General features: G+C 41.9%; 1 protein-coding gene across 2 annotated transcripts in view; it reads left to right on the top strand.

The window, feature by feature from the left end:
* The window catches only part of cpt1ab (carnitine palmitoyltransferase 1Ab (liver)), an 82,498-nt gene extending 67,580 nt beyond the window's left edge, over positions 1 to 14,918 (top strand). For both annotated transcript variants that reach the window (XM_064930631.1, XM_064930630.1), the window contains exons 10-19: positions 509 to 704; positions 6,720 to 6,908; positions 7,662 to 7,767; positions 7,918 to 8,034; positions 8,211 to 8,375; positions 9,727 to 9,858; positions 11,952 to 12,104; positions 12,359 to 12,472; positions 12,804 to 12,896; positions 13,142 to 14,918. In XM_064930631.1, the coding sequence (XP_064786703.1) occupies positions 509 to 704; positions 6,720 to 6,908; positions 7,662 to 7,767; positions 7,918 to 8,034; positions 8,211 to 8,375; positions 9,727 to 9,858; positions 11,952 to 12,104; positions 12,359 to 12,472; positions 12,804 to 12,896; positions 13,142 to 13,228 (1,352 nt within the window). In that variant the 3' untranslated portion in view covers positions 13,229 to 14,918. The remainder of the gene's footprint in view (positions 1 to 508; positions 705 to 6,719; positions 6,909 to 7,661; positions 7,768 to 7,917; positions 8,035 to 8,210; positions 8,376 to 9,726; positions 9,859 to 11,951; positions 12,105 to 12,358; positions 12,473 to 12,803; positions 12,897 to 13,141) is intronic.
* The last annotated feature ends 4,092 nt before the right edge of the window (positions 14,919 to 19,010 follow it).

Genomic DNA, 19,010 nt, shown 5'->3' with positions numbered 1-19,010 from the left:
TTTGACGCATACTTAAATTGGCTTATCAATATTGTCCAATTCCACAAAATTCACCACCTACAAACTCCTTATACTTCTTTATTGGATTATTATAACTTTAAGTCTTAAGCAGATAAAGCTCTGTGAAATGCCTGTCTCTCTTTATCCTCCTACCCCCTTCCCTCTGAGATCACAGAGCTATGCCAGCACAGCCATCCTAATCATCATTAAATTATCTCTGACTAGGACCAGCGTTTACAGTACATTGTTTACGTACAAGGAACCCAAAAATTATACATACAAGGAACCCAAAAAATCATTACGTTATTACAACCAGATAACAACCAGTTACTTTGTTGTAAACTTGTTGTAATGACGTCATTTCAACCAGCTTTACCCGCTGGGAAGGGAATTTTGTTTCGGAAACTCATAAATTAGCTGTTCTGCCTATCCTTGCACCCTCTCCCACTTTCACCCTCTCCCACTTTTCTCTCTTCCCTCTTTCCCTCCCTCCTTTGAGTATGTCCAGACACTATTCAGCATGTGGACGAGAGCAAGCACATCGCCGTTTTCAACAAGGGGCGCTTCTTCAAGGTGTGGGTGTTCTACGATGGGCGCCTGCTGTTGCCGCGGGAGATCGAGCAGCAGATGGAGAGGATCCTGGCTGATAAGAGCGAGCCCCAGGAAGGGGAGGAGTACCTGGCTGCGCTCACCGCAGGGGAGAGGTGGGTGGGGCTTCTGACAGGAAGCGATGTCATTACGGCACCTGGATCATACTCATTGGCTTGCTACACTAAACACGTAACTTATGCCAGTGCAGCAGTTAAAAATACTGTTTTCCTGATACCCCAATGTAGCTCCTATGTTAAGGTACATTTATTTTGCCCTGACATGGGACTATTAAGTACTGTTGCTTGTTTGTGAATTCAAGTTCAGAGCAGTTTGACCACGAGCCGGATGCCTTTGTACCTAATTCCCCTGGTGAATATTGAACTGACCCGACCTGCTATCATACTACGTTTGTTTGCATGACAAGGGACCACTAATTGTACCAGTAGAAATTGCTGTCAGTATCAAGTTTCCATTTTACGGCATGCAAAGTAAAAGTCACAGTTGAAACATTTACGTTTTGTTTGTTATTGGACTTGTTTAAGTAGTCCTTCCCTTTTTCAGTCCATTGTCTTTTGTTGGGTACCAAATTATCATGACGCTTGTCAGTAATGCACAATGATCTAATGTGTGAAGCATTTCATAATTTTTTTAAACTGTGTGTAGGGCTAATATGTGACCCACCACCTCAATTCGGTCTAATGTAGCAACATGGTGTTTTTTTTACATTGGACAAAAGTACAGACTGAATGTTTTGCATTCCCAAACTGGGGTATGCGCAATACCATCGGGGGTACGCCAAATACAAATGTGATTCACATTTTTTTTACATTCATATACATTTTTTTCTTTGTTTTATTTTTTTTTCACGTTTTCAAACAGTCCATTTATATTTTCCAATGGCGCCATACATTTGGGTGAGGTTTTTTTCTCATCTGAGTAATCTCATTTCACCGGCAAAAATAAAATGAAACTATCTTGTGTTCAGCGAAATAACAGAACAATATCAAATACAGGTAGCCTAGTCAAATAATTAACATCCTATCAAAGTAACCGTTACTCTCTCGTGGGAATTCCACTAATGGTCCGTATGTAGCCTAACGTGTCTGCTGCTCATTCCGTTTGCTCGAAAATTGATAAATGGTTAAAAAAAAGTAAGGCATGCGTCCATAGAGACACATACCAGCTCTACTGGTAGTAATGCTACAACCAGCAGTACTACACCTGCACCTGTCGACGACACAAGTTGTTCTGCTTCCAAGAGTACATCCAATGCTAGCATCAGTAATTCTACATTTGTTGTTAGCCCAGCTAGCATAGACACTAACAGTTGTGAATCTGATGCAGCCGAAGAGCTACTGCCCCCTTACCTGGGAAAGCACCAAACAACAGACAGGGACATTGTTGGACCGTCGAAGAGGTGCAAATATGATGAGAACTACATTGATTTGGGGTTCACTTATATTGGGAGTAGTGCCTTTCCTCAGCCACAGTGTGTTATATGTGAAAAAACAACTTGATGAAACCTTCACACTTGCGCGGACATTTAGAAACAAAGCATGCCAATTTGAAAATTAAGACACCAAGTAATAGTAAGACATGTATAAAAGCAACAGATACCATTTAATAAGAAGGGGCTAGAAGAGTCTTATATGGTGAGCGACCGAGTGGCTAGGACAGACAAGCCCAATACTATTGTGGAGGACTTCATTCTTCCTGGTGCGCGGATATGGCTGGGACAATGCTGAGGGAAAAGGCCAAAAAAACTACACAGACAATGACTTCATCAAACAACACTGTTTCACGACGCATCAGTGACATGGCAGGAGATGTTTTGAAACAATTACTGCTTCGCATACCAGCCATTGAATTCTATGCTTTACAGCTGGATGAATCAACAGACATGGCAGCTCCTGGTCTGTTACATTTATGGGGGGTCAATTAAGAAAGACATCCTCTTCTGGAAACCAGAACAACAGGAGAGGATATTTTTAAGTATTGGACAGCTTTGTGACATCAAATGGACTTTGGTGGTCAAGATGTGTTGGTATCTGTACTGATGGCGCAAAAGCCATGACAGTGAGACATAGTAGAGTGGTAACGTGCGTGCAAGCAGTTGCTCCCAACGCCACTTGGGTACACTGCAGCATCCACCGAGAGGCTCTTGCTACCAAGGGAATGCCTGACAGCTTGAAAGACATTTTGGACAATACAGTGAAAATGGTTAACTTTGTTAAAGCAAGGCACCCTGAACTCTCGTGTATTTTCTGCACGATGTAACGCGTTTACAACATACAGAAGTGCGCTGGTTATCAAGGGGTAAAGTGTTGACACGTTTCTTTTTAAATTGATAGACAAGCTTAAAGTTTTCTTTACTGACCATCATTTTCACTTGTCTGACATCTTGCATTATGATGAGTTTCTCACACGACTGGCCTATCTGGGTGATGTTTCTTCTCACCAGAATTATCTGAATCTAGGATTACAGGGACTCTCAACAACTATATTCAATGTGCGGGACAACTTTGAGGTTATGATTAAGAAGTTGGAACTCTTCTCTGTCTGCATTAACAAGGACAACACACAGGTCTTTCTGTCAGTGTATGATTTGTGTGCAAATGGACTCAAGCTTACGGACAACGTCAAATGTGACATAGCGAAGCACCTGAGTGTGATGGGTGCGCAATTACGCAGGTACTTTCCCAAAACGGAAGACACAAACAAGTGGATTTGTTATCCCTTTCATGCCCTGCCTCCAGTCCACTTACCGATATCTGAACAAGAGAGCCTCTTCGAAATTGCAACAAGTGGTTCTGTGAGAATTGAATTTCAATCAAGAAGCCACTTCCAGATTTCTGGATTGGGCTGCACTCAGAGAATCCTGCCTTGGCAAATCGCGCTGTTAAGACACTGATGCCCTTTGCAACCACGTACCTATGTGAGAGTGGATTCTCAGCCCTCACTAGCATGAATGCTAAATACAGGCACAGACTGTGTGTGGGAAATTATTTAAGACTAAGACTCTCTCCAGTACAACCCAGCATTGCAGAGTTATGTGCATCCTTTCAAGCACACCCTTCTCATTAACCTGTAGTGAGTTATTCACAATTTTCGATTAACAAATAAGGTTTTATATGTAAGATGGTTAATTGAAAAGCAAACATATTGATTATTATTATATTATTATTTGTGCCCTGGTCCTATAAGAGCTCTTTGTCACTTCCCACGAGCCAGGTTGTGACAAAATCTCACACTCATTCTTATGTTTAATATATGTTTTGTATATTGTGTGTGTGTGGCAGGCTTACAATGACTGCAAAAATCAACATTTGAGAGTGCGCTGACCCTGATGCTAGAGGGGGTACGCAGCTGGAGGTTGAATGTTTGAAGAAGTACAAGACTATAAAAAGTTTGGGAACCACTGGTCTATGCCCATTCAGCATTGTTCACACCCTCTTAAGCCATATCCCCACCCATCTCTTTGAAGATTCACATGTGAGGCCATGTGTGAGTAAGGTAGTGTAGTGAACAACCAAAGACTTCAAGACTAAAAGTGGTTAAAGTAGTAGAAAAAAGTAGGTGTAAAAATAGACTTTATTTAGTCCTTGGCCTTCATCTGTCACGACTTCCGCCAAACTCGGTTCCTCTCCTTGTTCGGGCGGGGATCGGTGGTCGGCGTCGCCAGTCTTCTAGCCATCATCGATCCACATTTCCTTTTGTTTTGTCTTGTCGTCCCACACACCTGGTCTAAATTCCCTCACTACATGTGGTGTATTTAACCCTCTGTTCCCCCCATGTCTTTGTGCGGAATTGTTTATTGTAAGTGCATGTGCACGTTTTCTCTGGTCCGTGATGGGTTTTGTACCCATTTGTTTGTTGTTCTGGTTTCCGGTGGTTTTATGAATAAAACTGCTCCGTTGATTACCCAGTTTTGCTCTCCTGCGCCAGACTTCCCTTCCGCTAGTTACGCACTCCCTGACAACATCCTAATCTGACTTTGATGCAGGTCATGTTGTTCTTCACATTACCGTCTCTGTTAAACACATGCTATATCAAATAAATTCTATGTTTATTTGTCACATGCACAGGATATAGAAGATGTAAACGGTAGAGTGAATTTGTTATCTGCATAGTAGCAACATCAAAAATACAATGTGTCCAGAAAAAAAAATATTGTATAAATCTTTTATAATTATTAGATGATGACACACTCAAAAAGAATATATATATATATTGTATAAATCTTTTATAATTATCAGATGATGACACACCCAGACACACTTGTCTAAATTGATGGGTCATGTGAAAGAAATGCTATAACCACCCCCCAGCCAAATCTACTGTAGCTAAGAGGATGGGTCACTATTGTCTAGGCATGCACATGTTCAAAAATAAAATAGATGGCCATAATCATATTAGCTAGCGAGACAGTAAGCTAACGTTCGCTAGCTAGTGAACAGAATGCTTAAAAATGCAATGAAAACAACTTTCTGACAAAATTTGAAACATGTCATATCTGAAAATGTAGCTTGACCCATATACAGTACCATTCAAAAGTTTGGACACACCTACTCATTCCAGGGTTTTTCTTTATTTTTACAATTTTCCACATTGTAGAATAATAGTGAAGACATCAAAACTATTTAATAAAACATATGTGATGCGATTCAGGAAACTAGGCATGTGTCGCAAGTAAGGACTTCACATGAGAGCCATTTGAACATAAAAAATATTTTTTTATCAAAATGCGTTTTTTGGCAGAATTGCCTTTTTGAACATGTGAACTTTCATGTGCCTTAATAACAAACTTGTATGCCATCTGTAAATACAAATACAATTGTTAAATTACGAGCCTTGTTGGTTAAGCCTCAGAAAAAGTAGCAACCTTCCCACTAGCCATGATTGGCTGAGATATTGAGTGGGCTGGACATGCCAAGAGAGGAGTTTGGATTGGTCGGCCATAGAAGCTCGTCAGTCTGTGTTGGTAATCCTGCCGAACGCTGATTTTTTTAAATGTATGGTGTAGTTGAGCTGCATAAGTGAGTGTGCAAGGCTGTCATCATGGCAAAGGGTGACTACTGAAGAATCTAAAATCTCAAATATATTTGGATTTGTTTTACACTTTTTTGGTTACAACATGATTCCATATTTGTTATTTCATAGTTTTGAGGTCTTCACTATTATTCTACAATAATAATAGTGAATAATAATAGTAATAACTATTATTCTGCAAATAAAAACATAAATACATAAGAATTCACACCCTTTGCCACGAGACTCGAAATTGAGCTCGGTGCATCCTGTTTCCATTGATCATCCTTGAGACATTTCTACAACTTAAAAAAAATTTTTTTACGTTTCTACAACTTGATTGCAGTCCACCTGTGGTAAATTCATATTCAAGAATATGGCTGTAACGTAACAAAATTTGAGAAAATTAAGGGGTCTAAATTCGTGTGACAAATTTCGGTAAGTAAGTCTCTTGAAGGGGCAACAACATTTTGGAAAACAGTTTAATCTGTGTTTTTCAACGATAGATGGCGATAGTGAGAACACTGGTAGAGTTTTCTTTGACAACAAAGGAATCGAGTACATGGCACCAACTGGAGAGAGGGACAAGCGGCTTGAAGTGGCATAGCTCTACTAACTACCTTATCGGTCAAGCCCAATTGTTCTCGTATTTAATAAAACCCATGCCATCTGAGTTGAAGAGTTAAGGATAGGTTCGCCAAAGACATCCGCTCATTTAATCTTGTTGAGGGCCAAAATCTTGTATTATGGAAGTTATCAATTGTACGTGAGCTGCAGACAACTGCCAAACGGAGCAGTTGCTATGGCTACCATGTACTGTATATATTCTGGTATTGATGATGGCTACTCACGCAGAGCGGGGGACAGATAGATGAGCAGCTAATGGAGGAAGTTATTTCTGATCGTAAAAGTGATCTTGGGATGGGCATGATTGTTATCGGGACGGGACAGGAAAGTTCCGGGTTTATAGAACTATTGTGGTATCAGGACAGTATAGGAAAAAAATTGACAGGACAAGACAGTACAGGAATCTTCACTTCTGAGTCAACCTCTAATGTCCACTCCAGTACTCCTATTTGACCTCTAACCCTGCTCACCAGGACACCATGGGCCAAAGCACGTGAAACCTACTTCAGAAGCGGCAAGAACAAGCAGTCACTGGATGCCATTGAGAAGGCTGCCTTCTTCGTAACCCTTGATGACTCAGAACAGAAATACGAGACCGACAACCCGGTGAAATCATTAGACAGCTACGCCAAGTCCCTCCTCCACGGCAAATGCTACGACAGGTGAGTGGCTGAAACCAGTCAAAGGTTGTGATTGAGCAATTTCCAACCAATGACAGCCAATGAGGACAGCTCAGGCTATCAATTCCACTGAGGAATTATAACAATTCCCACTGGGCACATACGTCAATTCAATATCTAGTCCACGTTGGCTCAACGTAATTTAGTTGAAATGACGTGGAAACAACATTGATTCAACCAGTGTGTGCCCAGTGGGTTATGTCACATTGTGCTGTTTCTTCAGTATACCCTGGTCCAAAATCTGTTTGTGCGGTTTTGCCAACTGCTATGGTCATTTTCACGACAAACAATTAGCATGGGAGCAAGACAGCACAAACAGATCTGGCACTAAGCTACTGTTTCTGTAGGCCAGTTACCATAATCTCACTGCAGTTGCTACATCCATTTTTAGCCTTTTAAATTGATATTAAATAGCCTCCTCCATTGAATATTGAACAATATAACTTACAGATGACTCATGAGCTTAGTTCAGCAGTCATACCCTATTAAAAACTCAAATATAAGCTTGTTTTACTCCTTCCTTAGCTTGTAAACAAACAATGTATAGCCTCTAAACATGGTTAAAGCTATAATATTGATATCATAGCTCTGTCCATGAGTTTGAGAGTGGTTTCATTTCTCCAGTCCCATCACTCAGCGATTTAGTAAATCATTGGCGGGGTGTCTACTATGTTATTGTTCAAACTGCAGAATGCCCCTTTAAGGTACATTTTACATGGTGCTGTGCTTCCCCAGGTGGTTTGACAAGTCCTTCAACCTCATCGTCTTCAAGAACGGAACCATGGGCCTGAATGCCGAGCATGCCTGGGCCGACGCACCAATCATAGGCCATCTCTGGGAGGTATGTCCCATACAACAACCAGTCTGCTTATTTGTGAATTGAGCATTTGGCGGGCTGTCCTTTTAATATATTGTGAAAGATTTTCAATCCAAAGAGTTGAGCTCTGTCATTGTATTGCCAATTTTGTTGCCTCTCACCTCTGTCTCTCAGCAAGTCTTGTGCATGGACCCTCTGGAGCTGGGCTACACTGAGGAGGGCCACTGTAACGGGGAGCCCCACCCCAACCTGCCTGGACCCCAAAGGCTGCAGTGGGACATCCCTGCAGAGGTTCTATTTCACTTTCGTCAGAACTACTGCTAACACTACTATTGGCTATGTCAGGGGCTAGCAACTACATTAAGCCTTAGGCCACATCTAATTGGTTTGTGGGGACAGATTTGGCCCATGGGCCACCAGTTTACAGACTTGTGTTCTATGTTAACTTGTGATCTTGTGATCCTCAGTGCCAGAGTACAATCCAGAGCTCTCTGAAGTTTGCCCAGGCACTGGCAGATGATGTGGACTCGCACATCTACCCCTTTAAGGACTTTGGCAAGGGTCTGATCAAGAAGTGCCGCACAAGCCCGGATGCGTTCATCCAGATTGCCCTGCAGCTCGCACACTTCAGGGTGAAGGGACTTCCAAATATATTTTAGGATTATTCTGGGTTCGACCTTCACGCAAATAGTCAGACAAGCAGAATATAGATTTAACTTGTCAAAGTGAACAAGTAAAATAAAACAAACACATATCATCCAGAAGTGATGTGTCGCGCACTGTAGACTCCAAGGTTTCCCTTGTATTTATTTATCAGCTCCACTCCGCCACACCCCCAAAAATATTGAACATATTAAAAAAAAATCTGTCAACATGGACTTTGAAGATGCTAGAACTGTCCACATGTACTTTTCCTCTACAACAGCTTTCCATTGCTACTACATTTCTTTCTCAACTCTTAAAAATGAATGTCTTATTGAATGTAAGCGCTGCGCTATTCACCGTGAGTGCGTAGGGGCCAAGTGTAACACGGGGCAGTTGTAACAGGTAGTAGGCCTACATTACAGTCACTGTGTTTTTGGGAGGGATAGTAAAGTCATCAATATGTTGCTAACTTGTAACAAGACCATTTTTAGAGTTCGGGATCTAGCTAATGATTAGCCCAATGGGGGTATGGATATTGGCAACCCCATGCTTCAGCCTTTTTATTTAGCCTTTATGCAGCATCAGTTGGACTTACCGATGTTAACAAATGTATTTATAACTAGCCCAAGATAGTCATCTGTTTTCTGGGCAGAACAGGCAAGGAGGTGGGCAAAGTCAAGCACGAGCTCGCGAGGTCTTATTGGTGCGTTTCGAAGCACGTGTTTGCATATTTCCATTAGGGAATGCCTCGTCTGTGAAGTGCGCGTGTGCGTGCACAACCCGAAATTCAGCCTTTGCACTCCTTCTAAACAACAAAACATTTGAAAACATTTGAAAATGTCAAGTCTACAAAACGCGGTGTACTGTGTTCATAACAGATTGTAGTTGTGTGAACGGGAAAAATGTATTGAGATCAGATGTGTTATCCATGAAAAATTAGCAGCTTAGAGTCATTTTATTTTCATTCATTCTGCAAGTAGAATGTCCATGTTCTATACAGTTATTTCGAAATGTAACATGCATTCCAAACGCAGAGCTTTTGAGCGGTTATTCCTAAGACATTCATTGTACTTTACAGCTTAGACCCGAGGCTAGAACCAACGATAACAGTCGTTATTGTTTTTTTTGTAGTTATTGTTGTAGTGTGAACGCTGACGTTCACTTGAATTAGAACGATTTCTGATACTGTTATGGTTTTCGTTACAGTTATCATCCTAGGTGTGGATGGCACTTTAAACTGTCAGGGAAACTGCCCCTAGGAGTACAAGGCAAAAATTAAGCCATGATGTGTAACAGCTGACGGCATGTTTATTATTACATACTGTATGTTCTCTGCAGGATAAGGGCAAGTTCTGTCTAACGTACGAGGCATCGATGACACGGTTGTTCAGAGAGGGCCGTACGGAGACGGTGCGCTCCTGCACCATGGAGACCTGCGCCTTCGTCCGCTCCATGATCAGAGACGAAACGGTAAGGGACAGGGTTCACATCGACACCTCACCACATCCGCCTATGTCGCACTTCCACATCTGCGGTGAAAGGTGACAGAGCTAGAGCGGTGTTAGTCAGACCATGAGACATTCCGAAAATCAGTCTTCTCACAAAATCATCCGTAGCGTTCAAACGGTTTGGCCTACAAACTATTATGAAAGATGAGACTCACGAACAAGATGGTGTTCTCCGTTTTGCGCTACGACCCCCACAAGCATATTGAGACTCGTCTGAAGTTGGTACAACCGATCTGCCAACTTCCTTCTGCACAGCACTGTCCTAACAGGTTGGGCTACACACTAATATGACTCATCTGTGCAAAGATGAGACTCTCACGCAGATGTCAGTTATTTTGCTTTAAGACACCCACAGGTCTCACGAGACTTGTCTGAAAGTCCCTCGGTACCAGTTAAAAAATGTATGGAAGTATTAAAGGAGACTGTTTAGTGGCAGAAGTAAGGGGTTAAATATACAGTACTGAACAAAAATATAAATGCAACATGCAACAGTTTCAAAGATTTGACTGAGTTACAGTTCATAAAAGGAAATCAGTCAATTGAAATGAATTCATTAGGACCTAATCTACGGATTTCACATGACTGGGCAGGGGCGCAGCCAATGAGAGGGAGTTTTTCCCCACAAAAGGGCTTTATTACAGACAGAAATACTCCACAGCACCCCCTCCTCTCCTCAGACAATCCCACAGGTGAAGAAGCCGGATGGTGAGGTCCTGAGCTGGCATGGTTACACGTGGTTTGCAGTTGTGAGGCCGGTTGGACATACTGCCAAATTCTCTAAAACAACAGAGGCAGCTTATGGTAGAGAAATGAACATTCAATTATCTAGCAATAGCTCTGGTGGACATTCCTGCAGTCAGCATGCCAATTGCACACTCCCTCAAAATCTGAGACATCTGTGGCATTGTGTTGTGTGACAAACTGCACATTTTAGAGTGGCCTTTTATTGTCCCCAGCACAAGGTGCACCTGTGTAATGATCATGCTGTTTAATCAGCTTCTTGATATGCCTCACCTGTCAGGTGGATGGATTATCTTGGCAAAGGAGGAAGGCTCACTAACAGGGATGTTAACACATTTGTGAATAACATTTGAGAGAAATAAGCTTTTTGTGCGTATGGGACATTTCTGGGATCTTTTAGTTTTTTTTTAATAAACATTTTACGTTTATATTTTTGTTCAGTATACTGTACATGTAGAAAAAATCTTTCATATCTCTCAGATATAAGACAGACACTTCAGAACAAACTTATTTTTGTTGTTTGTTCCATGTCGTGAAATTGTTATTCAATGCGTTTGTATGGGCTAATAGCCCCCCCCAAAAAATTAATTTTCTTTTTTTTAGTAGCTACTCTCTTGTCTCATCGCTACAACTCCCGTACGGGCTCGGGAGAGACAAAGGTTGAAAGTCATGCGTCCTCCGATATACAACCCAACCCATCCGCACTGCTTCTTAACACAGCGCGCATCCAACCCGGAAGCCAGCCACACCAATGTGTCACCAATGTGTCAGAGGAAACACCGTGCACCTGGCAACCTTGATTAGCGCGCACTGCGCCCGGCCCGCCACAGGAGTCGCTGGTGCGCAATGAGACAAGGATATCCCTACCGGCCAACCCCTCCCTAACCCGGACGATGCTAGGCCAATTGTGCGTCGCCCCACGGACCTTCCGGTCGCGGCCGGTTACGACAGAGCCTGGGCACAGCTGGTGCTGCAGTACAGCACCCTTAACCACTGCGGCACCCGGGATAATTTTTTTATATATTTTTTTGATACCTCAAAGGGTCTTAAAATAAAAAATCGAATTACTAAAGGATCCATGGTATGACCTTCTTAAAACAATTCCATATACAGTTGCTTCGTAGAACCCCCCTCCACCTGCTTTATAAGGCTTAGACTCTTATGGGTTAATTTAATAAAAAATAACAAGGTTAAACAAAGAGAAACAGAAGCCAATGCCCAACATTTTGGCTAGATTGTCAAGATGCCTTTGTACCTCCTTCTTTCCCTTCAGCCTTATGGTTCTACCTCATCTCTCACTCTCTCTTTCCCCAGAGAGAGGAGCGTATGAGACTCCTGAAGGAGGCGTCAGAGAAGCATCAGAACATGTATCGTGAGGCCATGATAGGGAAGGGCATCGACCGTCACCTCTTCTGCCTTTACGTCATCTCCAAGTACCTGGGAGTGGACTCTCCCTTCCTCCATGAGGTGAGTGATGGTTGCTACGGACACACACACAAAAAAGATGAGCCTGTCTCTGTCAATGTCTTGTCTTGTCTTGACTTTATTAAACCCATAGCGCAGGTTTCCCGAACACAGATTAAGCCTATTCCTGGACTAAAATAAATGTACATGGAGATTCTAATTGAGCTTGCTTTTCAGTTCAGGAAAACAAGGCAATGATACAAATGTGTAATTTGGTTGAACTGTCCCTTTAAACGGTCTGTTTCTGTGTACTGCAGGTTCTGTCAGAACCCTGGAGGCTGTCCACCAGTCAGACTCCAATGCAGCAGGTGGAACTTTTTGACCTGGTCAAACACCCTCATTATGTCACCTCCGGAGGAGGCTTTGGCCCGGTGAGTATTCTTTTCTCTCACTGCTGAATCCTTCTCAATGTCATCCATGTTCAGCAAATAGCTCAGTCTTTCACCAAGCAGTGACCCAGCATTTGGGAGAAAAGATAGTGATCTGAACTGGTAGTTTGTGATGAAGTCATCAAATTATCTGGGACCAGTTAGGGAATGTTGAAGAGGCTGATCTCTTACTTGGTGTGTGTTCATTAGAACACTCAAAATAATAATGTTTAAAAACATTTTGCAGCTACAATGAACATTTCCTATTGGACAAGTCCAGGTAGTTTGGTGCCTAATTAAAGAGACAGAGCTTATCTACAGTTGTGTCCTCCAGGTGGCTGATGACGGTTACGGAGTTTCCTACATCATTGTTGGAGAGGACCTCATCAACTTCCACATCTCCAGCAAACACTCCAGTCCAGAGACCGTATGTTTACATGTGTTACAATTCCATTTAGATCTGCTATTATGCCATGTCTGCAATTTTGGTTTTACAGTTCTCTCTCTCTCTCTCTCTCTCTCTCTCTCTCTCTCTCTCTCTCTCTCTCTCTCTCTCTCTCTCTCTCTCTTTCTCTCCCTCTCTCTCTCTTTCTCTCCCTCTCTCTCTCTCTCTCTCTCTCTCTCTCTCTCTCTGTCTTCTCTCTCTCTCTCTCTCTCTCTCTCTCTCTCTAGGACTCCCACCGCTTCATGGGTTACATTAAACAGGCCATGCTGGAACTTAAGGGTCTGTTTGACCTCAACAAGAAAGACATCAAGTGATTTTTTCTCTCCTAATTTGAAGAAAATAAAACAAACTATTTAAATATTTGTTAACAAAAAGGCATGCTCTTCCCGAAGCTTTTACATTGAAATTGTTGAGTTTTTATTTCTAAGTTAATTATACATTTCCATAACATTAATTAAGTGTGGAAAATATACATTTTAAAACATGGATATTTATGTCACATTTCGCTTTGTTGCTTTTTCGTTTTTGTTCTTGTGATGGGGTAGTTTTAACTGTATGTAGCGCACAGATAAAAAAATTTAGTTTCTCTGCCGGACTGTATACACCAGTGCCTTAGTGACCCACTAATGGAGAGAGAGGCAATGAGAGAGGACAGTGAGCGGGAGTACTTTCAAGTTGCCCCTAGACACTGATCTAAATTCAGTTTTGCATTTTGTTCCTCTAATGATGAAGGTAATATTTGAGTAGGGTAAACTGATCCTAGATCTATATTGTGTTATTTATCGTGTGCACTGCCAGTTTTATCTTATTTTAGCTGCTATGTTTTTATGACTAGTGATAAAGTTGTTTATTTTGTTGTGTGGTCATTTTCATACTCAGGTTTTTGAACTTGGCATGGTTTTAGGGTTCAGTTTGCCACAGCATTACAGGTTTGGCGTGTACAGTAAGGTTTCGGGATACACTACTACTGCTGAATTCCAAATGGAACTCTAGCCTCTAACTTCTATCTTCTGTAGATCTGAAAATATTTAAGTCTATGGTGAAAATTCCACTTAGCCTCTCCAAGGGCTAGATGGCGTAATTACCATAATGATTGTCTAGGGGTAAAAAAGCAATTTAGAATACAGAATATTACGCCTCACAGCAGATAGTCGTTTGAAGTAAACATGGATATTTGTGTTTCAGTAGAAGGAAGATATGGTATCGTTTGGGAGTAATCTCGCCTGGGCCAAGTTCAGCATGGCACAATGTTGTGGAATGTAGAACAAACATGCTCTCTAACATGTAAAAAGAGGAATCACTTCAAATCATGACATTCCTAAATGTTTGCCTACTGAACATGGCCCTGCGTTGCATGTTCAATTTTGAATCCTCTCATTGCAGCTGTTGATGGGTTAGGGGTGGTCACTGCACTTTTTGTTTGTCAGCGCTCTACAGGACTGGCCCTTCAGATCACACTAGCCTAACTGCCTTTGTAGCCTTTAGCCATGGTTGTTTTCATTAGGGCACACCGTAGCAAAACATTTTGCAACAGAAAGCGAAAACAAGCATTTCTTGTTGGACTGTTTTTTTCTTCAGTTTTGTGTATAATGAACACGACCCAGGTCTCAGACCACAGACGATCTGACTATATCTGCTTATAAAGGGACTTTTCATCCAGGGGTGAACTTTCATGATGTATATCATAAGAATGTCAACCGACTGTGTTGTAGTTCCGTTTGTTGTAGATAATTTTTTCAAGTGTAGAGACTGTCGTATTTCACCAACATGAACACAGTGTCTCAAGAGACTTGCAGTGCGTTGAATGTGAACATTTTTGGAAACTATTGGGGCAGTACACAGATGCAGGATACATAGGATTAGACAATGGTGTATAGGACTATACTACATAGGAAAGACTTTAAAAAATGTAGTAGGCTAACTTGTAACCAAGATCAATTCTTTGCTCATTTAGGTATTGAAAAGGACATTTTATTTTATGATTAAAAAACATTTTTGACATGACTTTGTTATTCCTGACTTTGTTATTGCATACATGGAAAACAATCTATTGTAGTTGTAATGCAACTTCTCACAGTAGACCCGTTTACACTTCTGCCTGGTTTGGATGAAGAAGCTGGCTAATTTAAAGATATGTGTAAAAAGACAAGAAGCTGAAATACCAAAACATTTTAACCCAATAAAAGCGAATGTCAACCAACTGAACTCTGACTCTTTGAACGTGAAGTTACATTTTTACATTGTACAGTCTATTGTGGGCTCATTGCAGTTTTACTTACTCAAGTGTTCCCAGGGCAGATTATTAATTTGATTGGCTTATGAAAGGTTGGGCAGAGCTAACTTTTTTCAACATACAGTGCTTCAGAAATTATTCAGACCCCTTGACTTTTACCACATTTTGTTACGGTACAGCCTTATTCTAAAATTGTTTAAATTAAAACATTTCCTCATAAATATACACACAATAGCCCATAATGACAAAGCAAAAACAGGTTTAGACAGTTTTGCAAATTTATGAGAAATGTAAAACAATTACCTTATTTACCTAAGTATTCAGACCCTTTGCTATGAGACTTGAAATTGAGCTCAGGTGCATCCTGTTTCCATTGATCATCCTTAAGTTGTTTCTACAACTTGATTGGAGTCCACCTGTGGTAAATGCAATTGATTGGACATGATTTGGAAAGGCACACACCTGTCTATATAATGTCACACAGTTGATAGTGCATGTCAGAGCAAAAACCAAGCCACGAGGTCGAAGGACTTGTCCGAAGAGCTCTGAGACAGGACTATTTTGAGGCACAGATCTGGGGAAGGGTACCAAAAATTGTCCGCAGCATTGAAAGTCCCCAAAAACACAGGGGCCTCCTTCATTCTTAAATGGAAGAGGTTTGGAACCACCAAGACTCTTCCTAGAGCTGGCTGCCCAGCCAAACTGAGCAATCGGGGAAAGGGCCTTGGTCAGGGAGGTGACAAAGCTATAGAGTTCCACTGTGGAGATGGGAGAACAGAGTTCCTCTGTGGAGATGGGAGAACCTTCCAGAAGGACAACCATCGCTGCAGCACCACCAATCAGGCCTTTATGGTAGAGTGGCCAGGGAAGACACTCCTCAGTAAAAGGCACATGACAGCCCACTTGGAGTTTGGAGAAAGGAACCTAAAGGACTCAGACCATGAGAAACAATATTCTCTGGTCTAAAGAAACCTGATTTAACTACAGTGTCTTGCGAAAGTATTCGGACCCCTTGAACTTTGTGACCTTTTGCCACATTTCAGGCTTCAAACATAAAGATATAAGATTGTATTTTTTTTGTGAAGTATCAACAACAAGTGGGACACAATCATGAAGTGGAACGACATTTATTGGATATTTCAAACTTTTTTAATAAATCAAAAACTGAAAAATTGGACATGCAAAATTATTCAGCCCCTTTACTTTCAGTGCAGCAAACTCTCTCCAGAAGTTCAGTGAGGATCTCTGAATGATCCAATGTTGACCTAAATGACTAATGATGATAAATACAATCCACCTGTGTGTAATTATAAATGCACCTGCACTGTGATAGTCTCAGAGGTCCGTTAAAAGCGCAGAGAGCATCATGAAGAACAAGGAACACACCAGGCAGGTCCGAGATACTGAAATGTGGCAAAAGGTTGCAAAGTTCAAGGGGGCCGAATACTTTCGCAAGGCACTGTATTTGGCCTGAATGCCAAGCGTCACGTCTGGAGGAAACCTGCTTCTATCCCTACGGTGAAGCAAGGTGGTAGCATCATCCTGTGTGGGTTTTTTTTTCAGCAGCAGGGACTGGGAGACAAGTCAGGTTTTGATGGAAAGTTGAACAGAGCAAAGTATTGAGAGATCCTTGATGAGAACTTGCTCCAGAGCTGGGGTGAAGGTTCACCTTCCAACAGGACAACAACCCTAAGCACACAGCCAAGACAACGCAGGAGTGGCTTTGGGACAAGTCTCTGAATGTCCTGGAGCGTCCCAGCCAGAGCCCGGACTTGGACCCGATCGAACATCTCTGGAGAGACCTGAAAATAGCTGTGCAGCGACGCTCCCCATCCAACCTGACAGAGATTTTGAGGATCTGCAGAGAGGAATGGGAGAAACTCCCCAAATACAGGTGTGCCAAGCTTGTAGCGTCATACTCAAGAAGACTCAAGGCTGTAATCGCTGCCAAAGGTGCTTCAAGAAAGTACTGAGTAAAGGGTCTGGATACTTATCTGAATATATTTATTTATTTATTTCACCTTTATTTATCCAGGTAGGCTAGTTGAGACAAGTTCTCATTTACAACTGCGACCTAGCCAAGATAAAGCAAAGCATTTCGACATATACAACAACACAGAGTTACACATGGAATAAACAATACAGTAATAATAATTCAGTAGAAAAAGTCTATATACAGTGTGTGCAAATAAGGTAGGAAAAGGGAGGTAAGGCAATAAATAGGCCATTCTGGAGAAATAATTACAATATAGCAATTCAACACTGGAATGGTAGATGTGCAAGTAGAGATACTAGGGATGGGGATGAGGTAGTTGGATGGGCAATTTACAGATTGGCTATATACAGGTGCAGTGATCTGTGAGCTGCTCTGACAGCTGGTGCTTAAAGCTAGTGAGAAAGATATGAGTCTCCAGCCTCAGTGTTTTTTGCAGTTCATTCCAGTCATTGGCAGCAGAGAACTGGAAGGAGAGGCGGCCAAAGGAAGAATTTACTTTGGGGGTGACCAGTGAGATATACCTGCTGGAGCGCATCCTACGGATGGGTGCTGCTATGGTGACCAGTGAGCTGAGATAAGGTGGGGCTTTACCTAGCAGAGACTTGTAGATGACCTGGAGCCAGTGGGTTTGGCGACGAGTTTGAGTGAAGCGAGGGCCAGCCAACGAAAGCGTACAGGTCGCAGTGGTGGGTAGTATTTGGGGCTTTGGTGACAAAACGGATGGCACTGTGATAGACTGCATCCAATTGATTGAGTAAAGTGTTGGAGGCTATTTTGTAAATGACATTGCCGAAGTCGAGGATCGTTAGGATGGTCAGTTTTACGAGGGCATGTTCGGCAGCATGAGTGAAGGATGCTTTGTTGCAAAATAGGAAGCCGATTCTAGATTTAATTTTGGATTGGAGATGCTTAATGTGAGTCTGGAAGGAGAGTTTACAGTCTAACCAGACACCTAGGTATTTGTAGTTGTCCACATATTCTAAGTCAGAACCGTCCAGAGTAGTGAAGCTGGATGGGCAGGCAGGTGCGGGCAGCGATCGGTTGAAGAGCATGCATTTAGTTTTACTTGCATTTAAGAGCAGTTGGATGCCACAGAAGGAGGGTTGTATGGCATTGAAGCTCATCTAGAGGTTAGTTAACACAGTGTCCAAACAAGGGCCAGTATACAGAATGGTGTCGTCTGTGTAGAGGTTGATCAGAGAATCACCAGCAGCAAGAGCAACATCATTGATGTATACAGAGAAGAGAGTCGGCCTGAGAATTGAACCCTGTGGCATCCCCATAGAGACTGCCAGAGGTCCAGATAACAGGCCCAATAGATATCCTTTTTGCCCTTTCCTCACTCAATTCTAGCTCTGGTTTTAACCAAACGCACCAAGCCGTTCCTAGACACGGAGGTATTTAATCAGTGCATGCGACAGAATTGGAGTATTTGGCTATACTGACATCTATGGACACCTTAATTGTGTCTGTCAAACAGGTAAGCTTACCACATATTTTTCTGGAATAGGGAGAAATAGGCTCCAATTATATATGTAATTCTATGATTATGCCCATACAAAAATGTTGGTGCACATGTAGGAGGTCCCTTACCAGGCAGAAGGGAATTTTACTTTAACCCCTGCATCGGAGAGTTACAATGTTGCTATCACTATGCAGCTAGCTGCCTATATTGTAGCAGGAAACAGAGTTTCCTACTAATAATATGACACCTGTTATCACACATGCCACGACCCCACAATTGTTACAATAAAATATAACAAATTTAACATATATTTTAATATTCCTGTAAAACTGTAAAAAAGAGTGAGAGCTTTAGAAACAAGTGCTTTCATAAATGCATGGCAGGCCTCGTTTCTCTGGAGCA

Source organism: Oncorhynchus masou, chromosome 22, assembly GCF_036934945.1.
Source record: "Oncorhynchus masou masou isolate Uvic2021 chromosome 22, UVic_Omas_1.1, whole genome shotgun sequence".
NCBI classification, from domain to species: Eukaryota; Metazoa; Chordata; class Actinopteri; order Salmoniformes; family Salmonidae; genus Oncorhynchus; species Oncorhynchus masou.
This window is presented reverse-complemented; position numbering and strand designations above follow the sequence as displayed.